Here is a 16,425-nt window from a genome sequence, read left to right as displayed (position 1 = left end):
TTGTTTAGGGGGAAGGTGAGGAGGGGGCTGCTGACAAAGGCGCGGCTGCTGTGGCGCAGCAAGAAAAGGAGTGATAATGGTGGGCCTGGAGGGTAGTGTGACACAGGGTGGGGCAGGCCCAAAAAGAAACATGGTTGATCGGCAGGGGAGGGGAGCGGGTTTCATGGAACGTATGGGATTGGTGGACCCATGGAGGTTTGGGAAGCCGAGGGCGAAGGAGTTCTTCTCCCTTGTGCACAGGGTGTACTCTCAGATTGATTTTTTGTGGGGGGCAAGACATTGCTGGCGAGGGGGTCGTCGACTCGGGGTACTCGGTGATTGTGGCGTCAGACCGCGTGGCCCACTGGGTGGACTTGTGAGTGGACCGGATGTGGGGTCGATAGCAGAGGCATGGTCTTCCCCTACATTATCACAGGCGTACATATCCCTAATACTGAACAAAGATAAAGATCCAGAGCAGTGTGGGTCCTACTGTCCAATATCGATATTAAATTATTAAATGTGGACTCAAGTTGCTGGCAAAGATCCTGGCTTTGCATATCGAGGACTGTGTGCCAGGGGTGATAGGGGAAGACCAGGCGGGGCTTGTAAAGGGGAGGCAATTGTCACCGAATGTTAGGAGATTATTCAATGTGATAATGATGTCCCTGGAGGGTCAGGAGGTAGAGGTGGCAATGGACGCAGAGAAGGCTTTTGATCGGGTGGAGTGGGAGTAGTTGTGGGAAGTGTTAGGACGGTTTGGGATCGGGCAGGGGTTTGTGGACTGGGTCCGGTTGTTGTACAAGGTGCCGGTAGCGAGCGTGCGGACGAACCAGGTAAGCTCGGAATACTTCGGGCAACGCCATGGGACAAGGCAGGGTTGTCCACTCTCCCGGTTGCGTTTGCCTTGGCAATAGAGCCACTGGCAATGGAGCTTAGAGCGTCGAGGAGTTGGAGAGGGATTTAGTGGTTAGCACTGTTGCTTCACAGCACCAGAGTCCCAGGTTCGATTCCCCGCTGGGTCACTGTCTGTGCGGAGTCACGTTCTCCCCGTGTTGCATGGGTTTCCTCCGGTTTCCTTTCACAAGTCTCGAAAGACGTGCTTGTTAGGTGAATTGGACATTCTAAATTCTCCCTCTGTGCACCAGAACAGGCGCCGGAGTGTGGCGACTAGGGGATTTTCACGGTAACTCCATTGTAGTGTTAATGTAAGCCTACTTGTGACAATAATAAAGATTATTATTAATATCCTTTGGATAAGGAAAATGCATGTTCCGTGCAGGCGAAGTGATCCACCTCTGGCACTGAGTCGATAGAAAAGGCTTACATCGCATGGAGGATAAAGTTAAGGCCATCAAAGAGGCACTGACCCTACGAAATACAACTGAATTAAAATCATTCCTGGGCCCCATAAAATACTATGGGAAATCTATCCAAACTTTTTTTTCCAATTAACGGGCAATTTAGCGTGGCCAATCCACCTACCCTGCACATCTTTTGGGTTGTGGGGGTGAGACCCACGCAGATACAGGAAGAATGTGCAAACTCCACACGGACAGTGACCCCCAGCCGGGAATCGAACCTGGGACTCTGGTTAGTGTGCATTTACTGTTAAAAATACAGTAAAGGTCGTGGCAGGCATTGCAGCATGGAGGTTAAGCAGCAGTTACTATCGTCAAACATCCTCACTCATTATGACCCCAAGAGAGAACTGGTATTAACATGTGATGCCTCTCCGTATGGAGTTGGGGAAGTCCTTTCCCATTGATAGGGCGATGGCACAGGGAGACCTGTAGCATATGCATCCAGAACCTTGGCGGATACAGAAAGTTGCTATTCTCAGATCGAAAAGGAAGGATTGGCTGTTATTTTTGGGTTGAAGAAATTCCACCCATATGTCTACAGCTGACATTCCAAAATCCTAACAGACCATAAACCCCTGCCGAGCTATTTCAAAGAGGATAAAGCGATTCCCACCATCGCCTCGGCTCAGATCTAGCGTTGGGTATTATTTTATTTTTTAAAAATTTATTTTCATTTTATTGAGTTATTTTTGGTATTGTAACAACAAAAGAAACAATGTACATGAAACTATAAACATCCTTTTGGATCCAGCAGAGGGCGGTAGAGTGGAACTACTGATTGGCTGTTGCGGGGTAAATTTGCATACGTGCATTGTGGTCACCCTAACCTGAAGGTGTACCTGAGCAAGATACCCTAGGTGTTCAAGTAAAGGCAAGCATCCAGCAGAGGGCAGTAGAGCGGAGCTGCTGATTGGCTGTTGCGGGGGAAATTTGCATACATACATTGTGGTCACCCTAACCTGAAGGTGTACATGAGCAAGAGACCCTAGGTGTTCAAGTGAAGGCAATCATCCAGCAGAGGGCAGTACAGTGGAGCTGCTGATTGGCTGTTGCGGGGGAAATTTGCATACGTGCATTGTGGTCATCCTAACTTGAAGGTGGTTTGTTGTCAATTGACTGGTGGGTAAGTAGTAAAGATTTAAATTGTTTGCACAGGCCAATAACAGCTGATTGCTGTTTTTGTGTGGGGCGCAGTGGTTGCTGGTTAAGTGTTTTATTTTTGCCTGTATTTAAGTTGGACAGTTTCTAAACCCTAGACCCTAGATACTTGTAGTGTCCCCCACTCTTCCACCTCCTTTAACTTAAGGGGTAGAGTGAATAACAGGTAAGCTCTTTCTTTCTTTTTTTTTATCTAGAGGGGATGGCAAGGAAGGTAGTGCAATGTTCCTCCTGCAGAATGTTTGAGGTGAGGAACGCCGTCAGTGTCCCTGCTGATTTCATCTGTGGGAAGTGCACCCATCTCCAGCTCCTCAGAAACCACGTTAGGGAACTGGAGCTGGAGCTGGATGAACTTCGGATTATTCGGGAGGCAGAGGTGGTCATAGATAGAAGCTTCAGGGATGTAGTTACTCCGAAGAATAAAGATAGATGGGTGACGGTAAGAGGGGCTGAGACGAAGCAGTCAGTGCAGGGATCCCCTGTGGTCGTTCCCCTTAGTAACAAGTATACCGCTTTGGATACTGTTGGGGGGGGGGAGGGGACTTACCAGGGGTAAGCCATGGGGTACAGGTCTCTGGCACAGAGTCTGTCCCTGTTGCTCAGAAGGGAAGAGGGGAGAGGAGTAGAGCATTAGTCATTGGAGACTCCATAGTTAGGGGGATAGATAGGAGATTCTGTGGGAACGAGAGAGACTCACGGTTGGTGTGTTGCCTCCCAGGTGCCAGGGTCCGTGATGTCTCGGATCATGTTTTCGGGATCCTTAAGGGGAGGGGGAGCAGCCCCAAGTCGTGGTCCACATAAGTACCAACGACATAGGTAGGGATAGGGATGTAAGGCACAAATTCAGGGAGCTAGGGTGGAAACTTAGATCTAGGACAAACAGTTATTATCTCTGGGTTGTTACCCGTGCCATGTGATAGTGAGACGAGGAATAGGGAGAGAGAGGAGTTGAACACATGGCTTCAGGGATGGTGCAGGAGGGAGGGTTTCAGATTCCTGGATAATTGGGGCTCATTCTGGGGTAGGTGGGACCTCTACAAACGGGATGGTCTACACCTGGACCAGAGGGGTACCAATATCCTGAAGGGGGAAATTCGCTAATGCTCTTCGGGAGGGTTTAAACTAGTTTCGCAGGGGATTGGGAACCTGAATTCTAGCTCCAGTATACAGGAGATTGGGAGTAGTGAGGTCATGAGTAAGGTTTCAAAGTTGCAGGAGTGTACCGGCAGGCAGGAAGGTGGTTTAAAGTGTGTCTTCTTCAATGCCAGGAGCATCTGGAATAAGGTGGGTGAACTTGCGGCATGGGTTGGTACCTGGGACTTCGAAGTTGTGGCCATTTCGGAGACATGGATAGAGCAGGGACAGGAGTGGGTGATGCAGGTGCCGGAGTTTAGATATTTCAGCAAGCTCAGGGAAGGTGGTAAAAGAGGGGGAGGGGTGGCATTGTTAGTCAAGGACAGTATTAAGGGGGCAGAAAGGACGTTTGATGAGGACTCGTCTACTGAGGTAGTATGGGCTGAGGTTAGAAACAGGAAAGGAGAGGTCACCCTGTTGGGGGTGTTCTGTAGGCCTCCGAAAAGTTCCAGAGATGTAGAGGAAAGGATTGCAAAGATGATTCTGGATAGGAGCGAAAGCAACAGGGTAGTTGTTATGGGGACTTTAACTTTCCAAATATTGACTGGAAACGCTATAGTTCGAGTACTTTAGATGGGTCTGTTTTTGTCCAATGTGTGCAAGAGGGTTTCCTGACACAGTATGTAGATAGGCCAACGAGAGGCGAGGCCATATTGGATTTGGCACTGGGTAATGAACCAGGACAGGTGTTAGATTTGGAGGTAGGTGAGCACTTTGGTGATAGTGACCACAATTCGATAACGTTTACTTTAGTGATGGAAAGGGATAGGTATATACCGCAGGGCAAGTGTTATATCTGGGGGAAAGGCAATTATGATGCGACGAGGCAAGACTTAGGGTGCATCGGATGGAGAGGAAATCTGCAGGGGATGGGCACAATGGAAATGTGGAGCTTGTTCAAGGAACAGCTACTGCTTGTCCTTTGCTGGGTGACCCGGGCAGGAAGAAGAGAGCGGTGAAGAGAGGTGACAAGTGAAGAAGAGAGGTGAAGAGAGAGCGATTTGAACTTGGGGCTCAACTCTTATAGTCCCCAGGGGCTTCCCGCCTTTCGGGGCGGACCCTGTACCTGGTCCCAAGTGATTGGACTTTGTCCCAATCGCTTGGTTCGATTTTCTCCAATACTGGAGCGGTTCCCTGATCGATGGGCGGTCTTGAGGTGCTCGTTCACCTCCTTTGTTTTGGCCCCTGCTGGCGCCGAGGAGTCTGGCTTCGCTTTGTGTGTCAAAATGTTACTTATTGTTCCCGGGGATTGCTCATCAGTATGCAGATGGCTGCTACTTTGTTATGCTGATGGTCGCTGGTATCGATGTTGTCTGGTTTTTGCAGAGGTAAATACACAGCAAACCTGCAGCTGCTGGTTTTTGTCTTGTTGGCTGACTTTCCCATCAGCCTTTGCCGTTCGCCATTTTGAATCGGGAGTTGGCCAATTTAAGTGGCTACACTATCCCCTCGCCCGGACCGCAAACATCTCACTTTTCCCTATATTTAGCTTATACCCCGAAAACCGACCAAATTCCCCAGAATCGTCATGATTTCTTCCATCCCCTCTATTGGGTCCGATACATACAGAAGCAGGTCGTCTGCATATAGCGAGACTCTGTGTGGTTCCCCCCCCCCCAGACCAGCCCCTTCCAGCCCCTTGAGGCTCTCAGAGCAATTGCCAAGCTTTATAGCCAGCGCAAACAACAGCGGGGAGAGGGGGCATCCCGGTCTCGTCCCCCGGTGCAGCCTAAAATAGTCCGATGTTGTCCTATTCGTCCGTACACTTGCCACAGGAGCCGGATACAGCAACCTGACCCAGTCAATAAAGCCCCGCCCAAATCCGAACCGTGCCAGTACCTCCCACAGATAATCCCATTCTACCCTATCAAAAGCCTTTTCTGCATCCATTACGATCACTGTCTCCACCTCCCTACCTTCTGGGGGCATCATGATTACGTTTAACAACCTTCTTACATTGGCCACCAACTGCCTATCCTTAACAAACCCCGTCTGGTCCTCCCCAATAAAGTCCGGAACACAATCCTCAATCCTGGGGGACAAAACTTTGGCCAACAATTTGGCATCTACATTCAACAGGGATATCGGCCTACAGGACCCACACAGCTCCGGGTTCTTCTCCCGCTTCCGAATCAGCAAAATCGTGGCCTGTGACATCGTCGGGGGCAACATCCCTCTTTCCCTTGCCTCATTGAACATCCTCATCAACACCGGCCCCAATATTCCCGAGAACTTTTTATAGAACTCCACTGGGTACCCGTCCGGCTCCGGGGCTGTACCCGACTGCATGGCCTTCAGACCCTCCAACCCGATCGGGGCCCCCAGCCCTTCTACCAGCTCCCCGTCAACCTTTGGGAAATTCCAAAGTGCCTCATCCCCTCCGGCCCCGTAGGGGGTTCTGACCTGTACAGCCTACTGTAGAAATCCCAAAACGCGTTATTCACCCCTGCTGAATCTCCAACCAGGTTCTCATCTCTGTCCTTTACTTTCCCTATCTCCCTGGCTGCCTCCCTCTTTCTAAGCTGCTGTGCAAGCATTCTGCTGGCCTTCTCTCCATGCTCATAGATCGCCCCCCTCGCCTTTCTCAGCTGCTCCACCGCCCTCCCTGTGGTTAACAAGCCGAACTCTGCCTGTAACCTCCGCTGTTCCCTTAAAAGCCCTGCCTCTGGGGTCTCCGCATACCTCCTATCGATCTGTAGTATCTCCTTTACCAGTCTGCCCATCTCTGCCCTGTCCACCTTCTCCCTATGGGCCCGGATCGAGATCAGCTCCCCCCTGACCACCGCCTTCAGTACTTCCCACACCACCGCTGCTGAAATTTCCCCCGTGTCGTTGACCTGCAGGTAATTCCGAATACATTTCCTCAGCCGCTTGCACCCCTTCGTCAGCCAAAAGTCCCACATCTAACTTCCAGTGTGGGCGCTGGTTACTGTCTTTACTAACCTGCAGGTCAACCCAGTGCGGAGCATGGTCTGAGATTGTGATCGCCGAGTACCCCGTGTCCACCACCCCAGCCAGTAAGGCCCTGCTCAAAATAAAGAAATCAATCCGGGAGTACACTTTATGCACGTGTGAGTAGGAGAAGTCCTTCACCCTCAGCTGCCCAAATCTCCATGGATCCCACCCCCCCCCCCCCAATCTGCTCCATTAATCCTTTTAGCTCCTTTGCCATTGCTGGCACCCTGCCCGTTTTTGAGCTTGACCGGTCTAACCCAGGGTCAATAACTGTGTTGAAGTCCCCTCCCATGACCAACCTGTGCGAGTCCAGGTCCGGTATCTTCCCCAGCATCCTCTTTATAAACTCCACATCATCCCAATTTGGCGCATACACATTTATTAATACCACCTGCACCCCCTCCAGTTTCCCACTGACCATAATGTACCGACCTCCCACGTCCGAGACTATTCTACCCGCCTCAAACACCACCCGCTTATTGAGCAGGATCGCGACTCCTCTAGACTTTGAGTCTAGTGCCGAGTGAAAGACCTGACTGACCCAGCCTTTCCTCAGTCTAACCTGGTCCATTACTCGAAGGTGCATCTCCTGCAACATTACCACGTCCGCCTTCAGTCCCCTAAGATGCGCGAACACACGTGCCCTCTTGACCGGCCTATTTAACCCTCGAATATTCCAGATGATCAGCCTAGTTGGGGGGGCTCGTTCCCCCCGCCGATCAGCCACCCCCTTTTTTGGGCCCGCCTCCAGCCCATGCTCCGTGCCTCCACCGGTCCGCCTCCAGGCAGCCTCCGCCCCCAACCTCTCTCTGTTCCTTGGACCAAGTCCCTCCTTCGTCAGCAGAACATTCCCCCCCCCCCCCCAGTAACAACACCCTGTAACCCAACCCCTTTTATAAACCAAACATATGCACCCCCCCCATTGCGCTTCCGAGAGCTAGCCCGCCCAGCTAGCTTGGTGGCCCCCATCCCTGGCGCTGGATAGGCGTTGGGCATTATTGTTAGTGTCCTACGATACCCTCTCGAGCACCGCTCAGAAACACATGTTGTCAATGCGGATGCCCTAAGCCGCCTCCTGCTGCCCACAAGCTTGGCCCCTCTGCCGGCATTGGAAGAAATCATCATGCCTTGAACTTCTTCGATACCTTACGAGTGTCCGCAAAGCAGATTCAAGAGGGGACCCAGAAGGACCCACACTGGCAAAATTGCACCATATTGTCCTCAGTGGCAGGATCCAAGGACACTGCACGAATGACATGAAGGCCTTCTTCACTAAACAACAAGTGCTGAGAGTAGAAGATGACTCTCTAACCGCTCGGGTTCAATCTCTACTTTGGTAAGTAAAGCGTGTGGGACTGGCTGTGCCCTGAAATATTTGGCTAGGATGTCGGGGTCCACACCAGCTCCTTTCTTTACTCTTCCAAGGAATACTTCAGGGTTTTTGCCAATAACCTCGTACAATCCACCGGTTCCTAGTTTAAATGTTTGTAGCGAGTCCAGATGGATCCTTTGGGGCCAGTCTCTGTCCAAGAGGCTGGGTCCTGGTCCTTGTACTCCTAGTAGTGGGAGTCGGGCGGCCTGCTGCCCATAGGTAACCGGGGTCATAATAGTCCCCATAACCTTCAAAGGTTCCCCTGTATATGTGGTCAACCTGGCACTGGTGTCGCGCAGGCCTAGGGGCAAAAATGCCCATCCGGAGAAGGCAGAAGGTCAGTTCCCCGATGATGGAGAAAGCAGCTTCCATGTCCACCTCCATTTCTAGGGAATGATTGTTGACCAAGAGTGTAATCTTTATTGGGGCAACCTTAGGGGTGCTGATGCTGTTTAGTTGCATCTTTTTGTCCTCGCTGGGCTGATGGACTTGCAAAGCAAGGGCAGGAGATGGCTTTAGCTTCCGGCCTGTGCAACCCGCGTACTGCTGGTTCTTGCAGCCCTGCCTGGGCCGTGTCCTTTGGCCACACTTACAGCAGCCTTGCGGCTGACACTTGCAATCCTCCGGGGAGGCTTCCCTGGTACTTCTTGGATTATCCGGCCGTCTGGTGAGATGCCAGAATGTCCTAGCTGAATGTTGAGTTGTTGGTGGGTGAGGCACATGGGAGCCTCCACTGGGATTGCTGACTTCTCTGTATGAGCCCCCTCCCCAGCAGCCTCAGAACGCGATTGTCCACCATGCCTTGGAGTTCCTGGTTCCCTTTCTCGGTATTCTCCAAGGATAGTGATAATTTTATAACCCTTTTGAGATCTGGGTCTAGCCAGGAATTCTCTCAGGGGCTTCCCAGCCGTGTTGAATTGGTAAAGCTGGAGGATTGCGGGCAGCTTTGGGTTCTGATGGTTCTTTACTCGATCCACAAGCTTGTTAGTGTCAGGGGTTTCAGGATAAGTTCAACTGTTAATAATGCTCAATGTCAGGCCCGCACGCTGTAAAAAGGATTGTTTTATGTCTGTCATCCCCTTATATGCCAAGCCACGAATGAAGTAGCGCATGTGTTTGGCATACTGGGGTCAATCATCCACGTCCGCGACATAAGGCCCGAGCTTCCCAAACAATGGCATTTCCGGGTTTTTCCGTTTGCTTTGTTTCTTACCAGAGTTGTCGTCGACGAGTTTCGAAAAGGCTGTTCGGAGTCCCGTACTTGATCCTCGTCGCCAATGTAATAATTCCAGCAGGTGCAGAGTGAAAGTCTAAACTGGTTTACTTTAAATGAAACTAAAGCCGCTATCGCGACACACACAACAACCGTCCCAGCCCAGGACTACCGGGAACTGCCGATCTGGGGGCTAGATTTAAACATCCTGCTAATGAACCCCAGCTGCAGGGGGGGGGGGGGGGGGGCTTCCACCCGCTCACCACGGCAACCCTTATCCTGCGAAGCCCACGGGGAGATCAATCAGCGATTGGCCATGGTCCTCGTGAAGGTTATCACATCACCCAACAAAAAAATGATCAGTCTCGTTTTTGAACTTTTCAACTCCCTCCCGGCTGCTACAGGTTTATTGGGGAAGAGAATTCCAGATCTCTAGTCCCCTTGATGTGAAGAAGTACTTCCTGACATCGACCCTGAATGGCCTGACTCTCAGTCAGGACGAAGTGCGTTCCGCCTTCTAGTGCAGTTCAGTGACTTACCTGAGGTGGAGGGATGAAAACCTCTGAGGATGTTGCTGGTGTTTAAATCATCCTGTTGGTGGAATAAAACCAGCGTTATTATTGCTCACATTACCACTATCATTTCAACCTCAATTAACCCTCCGCTTAATTTGAAAGGGGAAGAAGCCAGCTCATCCTGAGCTCATCCCCCCCCCCTCCCCCACTCCACCCCCAACATTGGGGGCATTACAGGTCAAAGCCCCATACAGCTGTGACAAAGAGGCAGAAGGTTAGGTGGCTGTGGTTAGAAGATGCCAAGACTGGTCTTGAAGTGCCCTTGGATTGTGAGAGATAAGAAAGGCCAAGGGAGGAGAGGGATTGAGGTCCTGGGATAGGACAATTGAATAGCAGGATCAACACTGAGTACAACAACAGATTTCATTTATATATCACCTTTAACATAGTAAAGCTTGCAAGGCGCTTCACAGCAGTGTTATCAAACTAAATTTGCCACGTAGGGAGATATTAAGGCAGGAGGCCAAAAACGTGGTCAAAGAGGCATGTTTAAGGATGTCTTAAAGGAGGAGGAGAGGGGTGGGGAGGCTAAGAAGTTTCCGGAGGGAATTCCAGAGGTTAGGGCCCAGGAAGCTGAAAGGTAGTAGATTATTGACTAACATCAGACCTTGTGAAAGAAAGAGACATGTAGTGGAATGGGCAGTGGGTTAACAATAAAACAAATCAGCGGCACGGTGGTGCAGTGGTTAGCACTGCTGCCTCACGGCGCCGAGGACCCGGGGTCGGGATCGAACTCGGGTCGCTGGCCGTGTGGAGTTTGCACATTCTCCTCCTGTCTGCGTGGGTCTCACCCCCCACAACCCAAAATGATGTGCAGGGTAAGTGGATTGGCCATGCTAAATTGCCCCTTAATTGGAGTGCCACCCATTGACTGGGACCCAAAAGGCTACGTTTCATGCCACAAACCCTGGAGAACATTACACAGTTGGGAAGTGTTAAAGAGAAGGACTGGGCAGCACGGTAACACAGTGGGTTAAGCCCTGCAGCTTCATGGCGCCGAGGTCCCAGGCTCGATCCCGGCTCCGGGTCACTGTCCGTGTGGAGCTTGCACATTCTCCCCGTGTTTGCGTGGGTTTCGTCCCCACAACCCAAAGATGTGCAGGCTAGGTGGATTGGTCACGCTAAATTGCCCCTTCATTGGAAAATAAAAAAATTAATTGGGTACTTTAAATTTATTTTTTAAGAAACGACAAAACAAAGTGCAGAGAATAGTTATTAAAGGTAGTTACTCAGACTAACAAATGATGAGACGAGGTTTTCCATGGTGATCGAGGCTGGATTTATATTAATGATTTGGACTCAGTAAGTAATGGTACAATTTCAATATTTGCAGGTTGACACAATTAAAAATTTTTTTTTAGAGTACCCAATTCCTTTTCCAATTAAGGGGCAATTTAGCATGCACATCTTTGGGTTGTGGGGGTGAGACCCACGCAGACACAGGACACATAAAATTGTTAACGTTGAGGAGGAATGAAGCAAAATACAGGAAGACATGAATAAACTTGCAGAATGGGTGTATAAGTAGCAATTGAATTGCTTTAGGAGTAAACGTGGGGTGATTCATCTTGTTCAGAAGAGCAAGGAAGCTCCATACTCTCTGGAAAAGAAGAGTTTGAGCGAGGTAGATAGATCTAGAGGTAACTATACAAAAATCATTAAAAGGCGGCACGCAGATTAATAACGCCACTACTCAACAAAGCACTGGAGTTCATTTCTAACGAGAGAGAATTGCAAAGCAGCAAAGCTTGTCTCAAACCTTGGCCAGACCACATCTGGAGCACTGTGAACGGTTCTGGTCTCCAGATTACTAAAAATGATACAGAGGCAGAGGGAAGGTGCAATAAAGATTTACAAGGATGACACCAGAAGGGAGAAGATAAACCTTCTCGGAAAGACTGAACACTTTCTCCAGTAAAGTGAAGCAAAAAGGTGGCCGTTTGAGGTCTTAAGATCATGAAAGTGGAAGTCATAAACTAGGGGCAATAAGTAGGTCATAAGTAGTCAGCAACAATTCCAATGAAACTTTCAAAAAATAATTGTTTATTCGGAGATTTGTGAGAATGTGGAACCCGTTACCGCAGTGAAATTTGAGACAGTTAAAATAGCTACATTTCAGAGAAAGCTGAAGAATCATGTGACAGACATATAGTCTGGTCAAGTTATCCATAGAATAACATTGAGTTTAGTGGACAGGAACAGGCCAATCGGCCAAGCAGTCAATGCCAGTGTATTCTCACTCTAACCCTCCACAGCGGAATAGCTTTCTCCCTCCTACATATCTAGACCCAACTAAGATCTTCATGTCGCCCTGTGGTAGCGAGTTCCCCATTCTCAGCACTCTTGAAGTTTCTCTATTTGACTTCTTGCTGGTGAGACCAGCTCGGATAGGATCATGTGGCATGTATACACCAGAATGCACTATTTGGACCAAATTTGCTGTAATGAAGGGTGTGCAAAACAGCAATGTATTAAATGGCTACATCATCGGTTGTAGCTGAGGGATACGTATTGGCCAGGTCGCCAGGGCGGGCTCCATCACTTTGCTTCGGTAGAGTGCTGTGGACTTGGTTTAAGGTTTTGTCTGGAAAGACGACACAACGACAGTACAGCACTCTCTCAGTACTGCGTCGCGAGTGTCTGTCTGGATTACACACTCAGGTTTCTGAAGTGGGACTCGAACCCACAACCACTCCACGGCTGAGAGTGCCACCCACTGACTGGGACCCAAAAGGCTACGTTTCATGCCACAAACCATGGAGAACATTACACAGTTGGGAAGTGTTAAAGAGAAAGACTGGGCAGCACGGTGGCGCAGTGGGTTAGCCCTGCAGCCTCACGGCGCCGAGGTCCCAGGTTCGATCCCGGCTCCGGGTCACCGTCCGTGTGGAGTTTGCACATTCTCCCCGTGTCTGCGTGGGTTTCGCCCCCACAACCCAAAGATGTGCAGGCTAGGTGGATTGGCCACGCTAAATTGCCCCTTAATTGGAAAAAATGAATTGGGTACACTAAATTTAAAAAGGAAAGACTTGCCTTTTGGGAATTGCAGATAGTCAGACTTTTGAAGATCTTGTTCAGTTTGGTTGTCAGGTTCCCACTTGTGTACCGGCAGTTCCTCAGCTCCATGCTCTGGCCGAATGTGATGGCACGTAGCTTGTTGATTTCGCCAATGAACTCAACTGATTGGTTCTGAGTGCTCTCCAGGTGACTCTGCTGCCTGCTTTGATTGTTCCCGTAGATCATGAAGAGAACAAGCCCCATGATTATCAGCAACTGGATAATGCTGGTGGACAGCAGAAAGTATCTGACATAAGAACCACAGCTATTGGATTTTGACTGCTCATAGTCCCTGCTTTCATAGCCAAGTTTCTTCATTGGATAGCTGTTGTGGTCCATCACTGGACTCCTTGTACTGTGGAGCTCCTGGGTGAGACCTTCAGCAGCATCGAAGTGCAGGAAGGGTGGGACAAACTAATGACGGACGACTCCGCTTCTGGAAGGATGTGGCCTGCACGGAGCCTGCAAATGAATCATCCGGCATGAAGCATAAACACTCTCCGTCCGTTTGTTTTATCTGCCTCTCAAGTTCTTTCCTGAAAAGCCTTGTGTTCAAGCAGCCAGGTTTCAGCAAACCTCTAGATCCAGTACTGCACAGGAAAAGGGTCATTCAAAATCTCAATTGGGAGTTTGGTTTGGCTCGTGGGTGTGTAGCCTTGTCCCCTGACACTGAGAGAAATGGTAAAGGATCCTGAAGCATGTAACAAAGCACCAGTAATAGCAGATTGTTGTCAGTGGAGTATATCAGGGTGTTACAGTGAGGGGTATATCAGAGTTACAGTGAGGGGTGTGGGGTATATCAGAGTGTTACAGTGAGGGGTGTGGGGTATATCAGAGTGTTACAGTGAGGGGTGTGGGGTATATCAGAGTGTTACAGTGAGGGGTGTGGGTATATCAGAGTTATAGTGAGGGGTGTGGGGTATATCAGAGTTACAGTGAGGAGTGTGGGGTATATCAGAGTGTTACAGTGAGGGGTGTGGGGTATATCAGAGTTACAGTGAGGGGTGTGGGGTATATCAGAGTGTTACAGTGAGGGGTGTGGGGTATATCAGAGTTACAGTGAGGGGTGTGGGGTATATCAGGATGTTGCAATGAAGGGTGTGGGGTATATCAAGATGTTGCCATGAGGGGTGTGGGGTATATCAGAGTGTTACAGTGAGGGGTGGGGGGTTATCAGAGTGTCAGAGTGAGGGGTGCGGGGTATCAGAGTGTTGCAGTGAGGGGTGTGGAGTATATCAGAGTTAAAGTGAGGGGTGTGGGGTATATCAGAGTGTTACAGTGAGGGGTGTGGGGTATATCAGAGTGTTACAGTGAGGGGTGTGGGGTATCAGAGTGTTACAGTGAGGGGTGTGGGGTATATCAGTGTTACAGTGAGGGGTGTGGAGTATATCAGAGTGTTACAGTGAGGGGTGTGGGGTATATCAGAGTATCACAGTGAGGGGTGTGGGGTACATCAGAGTTACAGTGAGGGGTGTGGGGTATATCGGAGTTACAGTGAGGGGTGTGGGGTATATCAGAGTGTTACAGTGAGGGGTGTGGGGTATATCAGAGTGTTACAGTGAAGGGTGTGGGGTATATCGGAGTTACAGTGAGGGGTGTGGGGTATATCAGTGTGTTACAGTGAGGGGTGTGGGGTATATCAGAGTGTTACAGTGAGGGGTGTGGGGTATATCAGAGTGTTACAGTGAAGGGTGTGGGGTATATCGGAGTTACAGTGAGGGGTGTGGGGTATATCAGAGTGTTACAGTGAGGGGTGTGGGGTATATCAGAGTGTTACAGTGAGGGGTGTGGGGTATATCAGAGTTACAGTGAGGCGTGTGGGGTATATCCGTGTTACAGTGAGGGGCGTGGGGTATGTCAGAGTGTTACAGTGAGGGGTGTGGGGTATCAGAGTGTTACAGTGAGGGGTGTGGGGTATATCAGTGTTACAGTGAGGGGTGTGGGGTATATCAGTGTTACAGTGAGGGGTGTGGAGTATATCAGAGTGTTACAGTGAGGGGTGTGGGGTATATCAGAGTTACAGTGAGGGGTGTGGGGTATATCAGAGTTACAGTGAGGGGTGTGGGGTATATCAGAGTGTTACAGTGAGGGGTGTGGGGTATATCAGAGTTACAGTGAGGGGTGTGGGGTATATCAGGATGTTGCAATGAAGGGTGTGGGGTATATCAAGATGTTGCCATGAGGGGTGTGGGGTATATCAGAGTGTTACAGTGAGGGGTGGGGGGTTATCAGAGTGTCAGAGTGAGGGGTGCGGGGTATCAGAGTGTTGCAGTGAGGGGTGTGGAGTATATCAGAGTTAAAGTGAGGGGTGTGGGGTATATCAGAGTGTTACAGTGAGGGGTGTGGGGTATATCAGTGTTACAGTGAGGGGTGTGGGGTACATCAGAGTGTTACAGTGAGGGGTGTGGGGTATATCAGAGTGTTACAGTGAGGGGTGTGGGGTATCAGAGTGTTACAGTGAGGGGTGTGGGGTATATCAGTGTTACAGTGAGGGGTGTGGAGTATATCAGAGTGTTACAGTGAGGGGTGTGGGGTATATCAGAGTATCACAGTGAGGGGTGTGGGGTACATCAGAGTTACAGTGAGGGGTGTGGGGTATATCGGAGTTACAGTGAGGGGTGTGGGGTATATCAGAGTGTTACAGTGAGGGGTGTGGGGTATATCAGAGTGTTACAGTGAAGGGTGAGGGGTATATCGGAGTTACAGTGAGGGGTGTGGGGTATATCAGTGTGTTACAGTGAGGGGTGTGGGGTATATCAGAGTGTTACAGTGAGGGGTGTGGGGTATATCAGAGTGTTACAGTGAAGGGTGTGGGGTATATCGGAGTTACAGTGAGGGGTGTGGGGTATATCAGAGTGTTACAGTGAGGGGTGTGGGGTATATCAGAGTGTTACAGTGAGGGGTGTGGGGTATATCAGAGTTACAGTGAGGCGTGTGGGGTATATCCGTGTTACAGTAAGGGGCGTGGGGTATGTCAGAGTGTTACAGTGAGGGGTGTGGGGTATCAGAGTGTTACAGTGAGGGGTGTGGGGTATATCAGTGTTACAGTGAGGGGTGTGGGGTATATCAGTGTTACAGTGAGGGGTGTGGAGTATATCAGAGTGTTACAGTGAGGGGTGTGGGGTATATCAGAGTATCACAGTGAGGGGTGTGGGGTATATCAGAGTTACAGTGAGGGGTGTGGGGTATATCGGAGTTACAGTGAGGGGTGTGGGGTATATCAGAGTGTTACAGTGAGGGGTGTGGGGTATATCAGAGTGTTACAGTGAAGGGTGTGGGGTATATCGGAGTTACAGTGAGGGGTGTGGGGTATATCAGTGTGTTACAGTGAGGGGTGTGGGGTATATCAGAGTGTTACAGTGAGGGGTGTGGGGTATATCAGAGTGTTACAGTGAAGGGTGTGGGGTATATCGGAGTTACAGTGAGGGGTGTGGGGTATATCAGAGTGTTACAGTGAGGGGTGTGGGGTATATCAGAGTGTTACAGTGAGGGGTGTGGGGTATATCAGAGTTACAGTGAGGCGTGTGGGGTATATCCGTGTTACAGTGAGGGGCGTGGGGTATGTCAGAGTGTTACAGTGAGGGGTGTGGGGTATCAGAGTGTTACAGTGAGGGGTGT

General features: G+C 50.0%; 1 protein-coding gene across 1 annotated transcript in view; it reads right to left on the bottom strand.

Annotated features, from left to right (window-relative positions):
- The window catches only part of plvapb (plasmalemma vesicle associated protein b), a 39,686-nt gene extending 26,373 nt beyond the window's left edge, over window positions 1-13,313 (bottom strand). The window contains exons 1-2 of the mRNA XM_072482343.1: window positions 12,784-13,313; window positions 9,715-9,766 (exon numbers count right to left, since the gene is read on the bottom strand). Of these exons, the coding sequence (XP_072338444.1) occupies window positions 9,715-9,766; window positions 12,784-13,146 (415 nt within the window). The 5' untranslated portion in view covers window positions 13,147-13,313. The remainder of the gene's footprint in view (window positions 1-9,714; window positions 9,767-12,783) is intronic.
- Window positions 13,314-16,425: the final 3,112 nt, after the last annotated feature.

This window comes from Scyliorhinus torazame, chromosome 18, assembly GCF_047496885.1.
Source record: "Scyliorhinus torazame isolate Kashiwa2021f chromosome 18, sScyTor2.1, whole genome shotgun sequence".
In the NCBI taxonomy this organism is placed as follows: domain Eukaryota; kingdom Metazoa; phylum Chordata; class Chondrichthyes; order Carcharhiniformes; family Scyliorhinidae; genus Scyliorhinus; species Scyliorhinus torazame.
The sequence above is the reverse complement of the archived record's forward strand: the minus strand, read 5'-3'. Positions and strand labels throughout refer to the sequence as shown.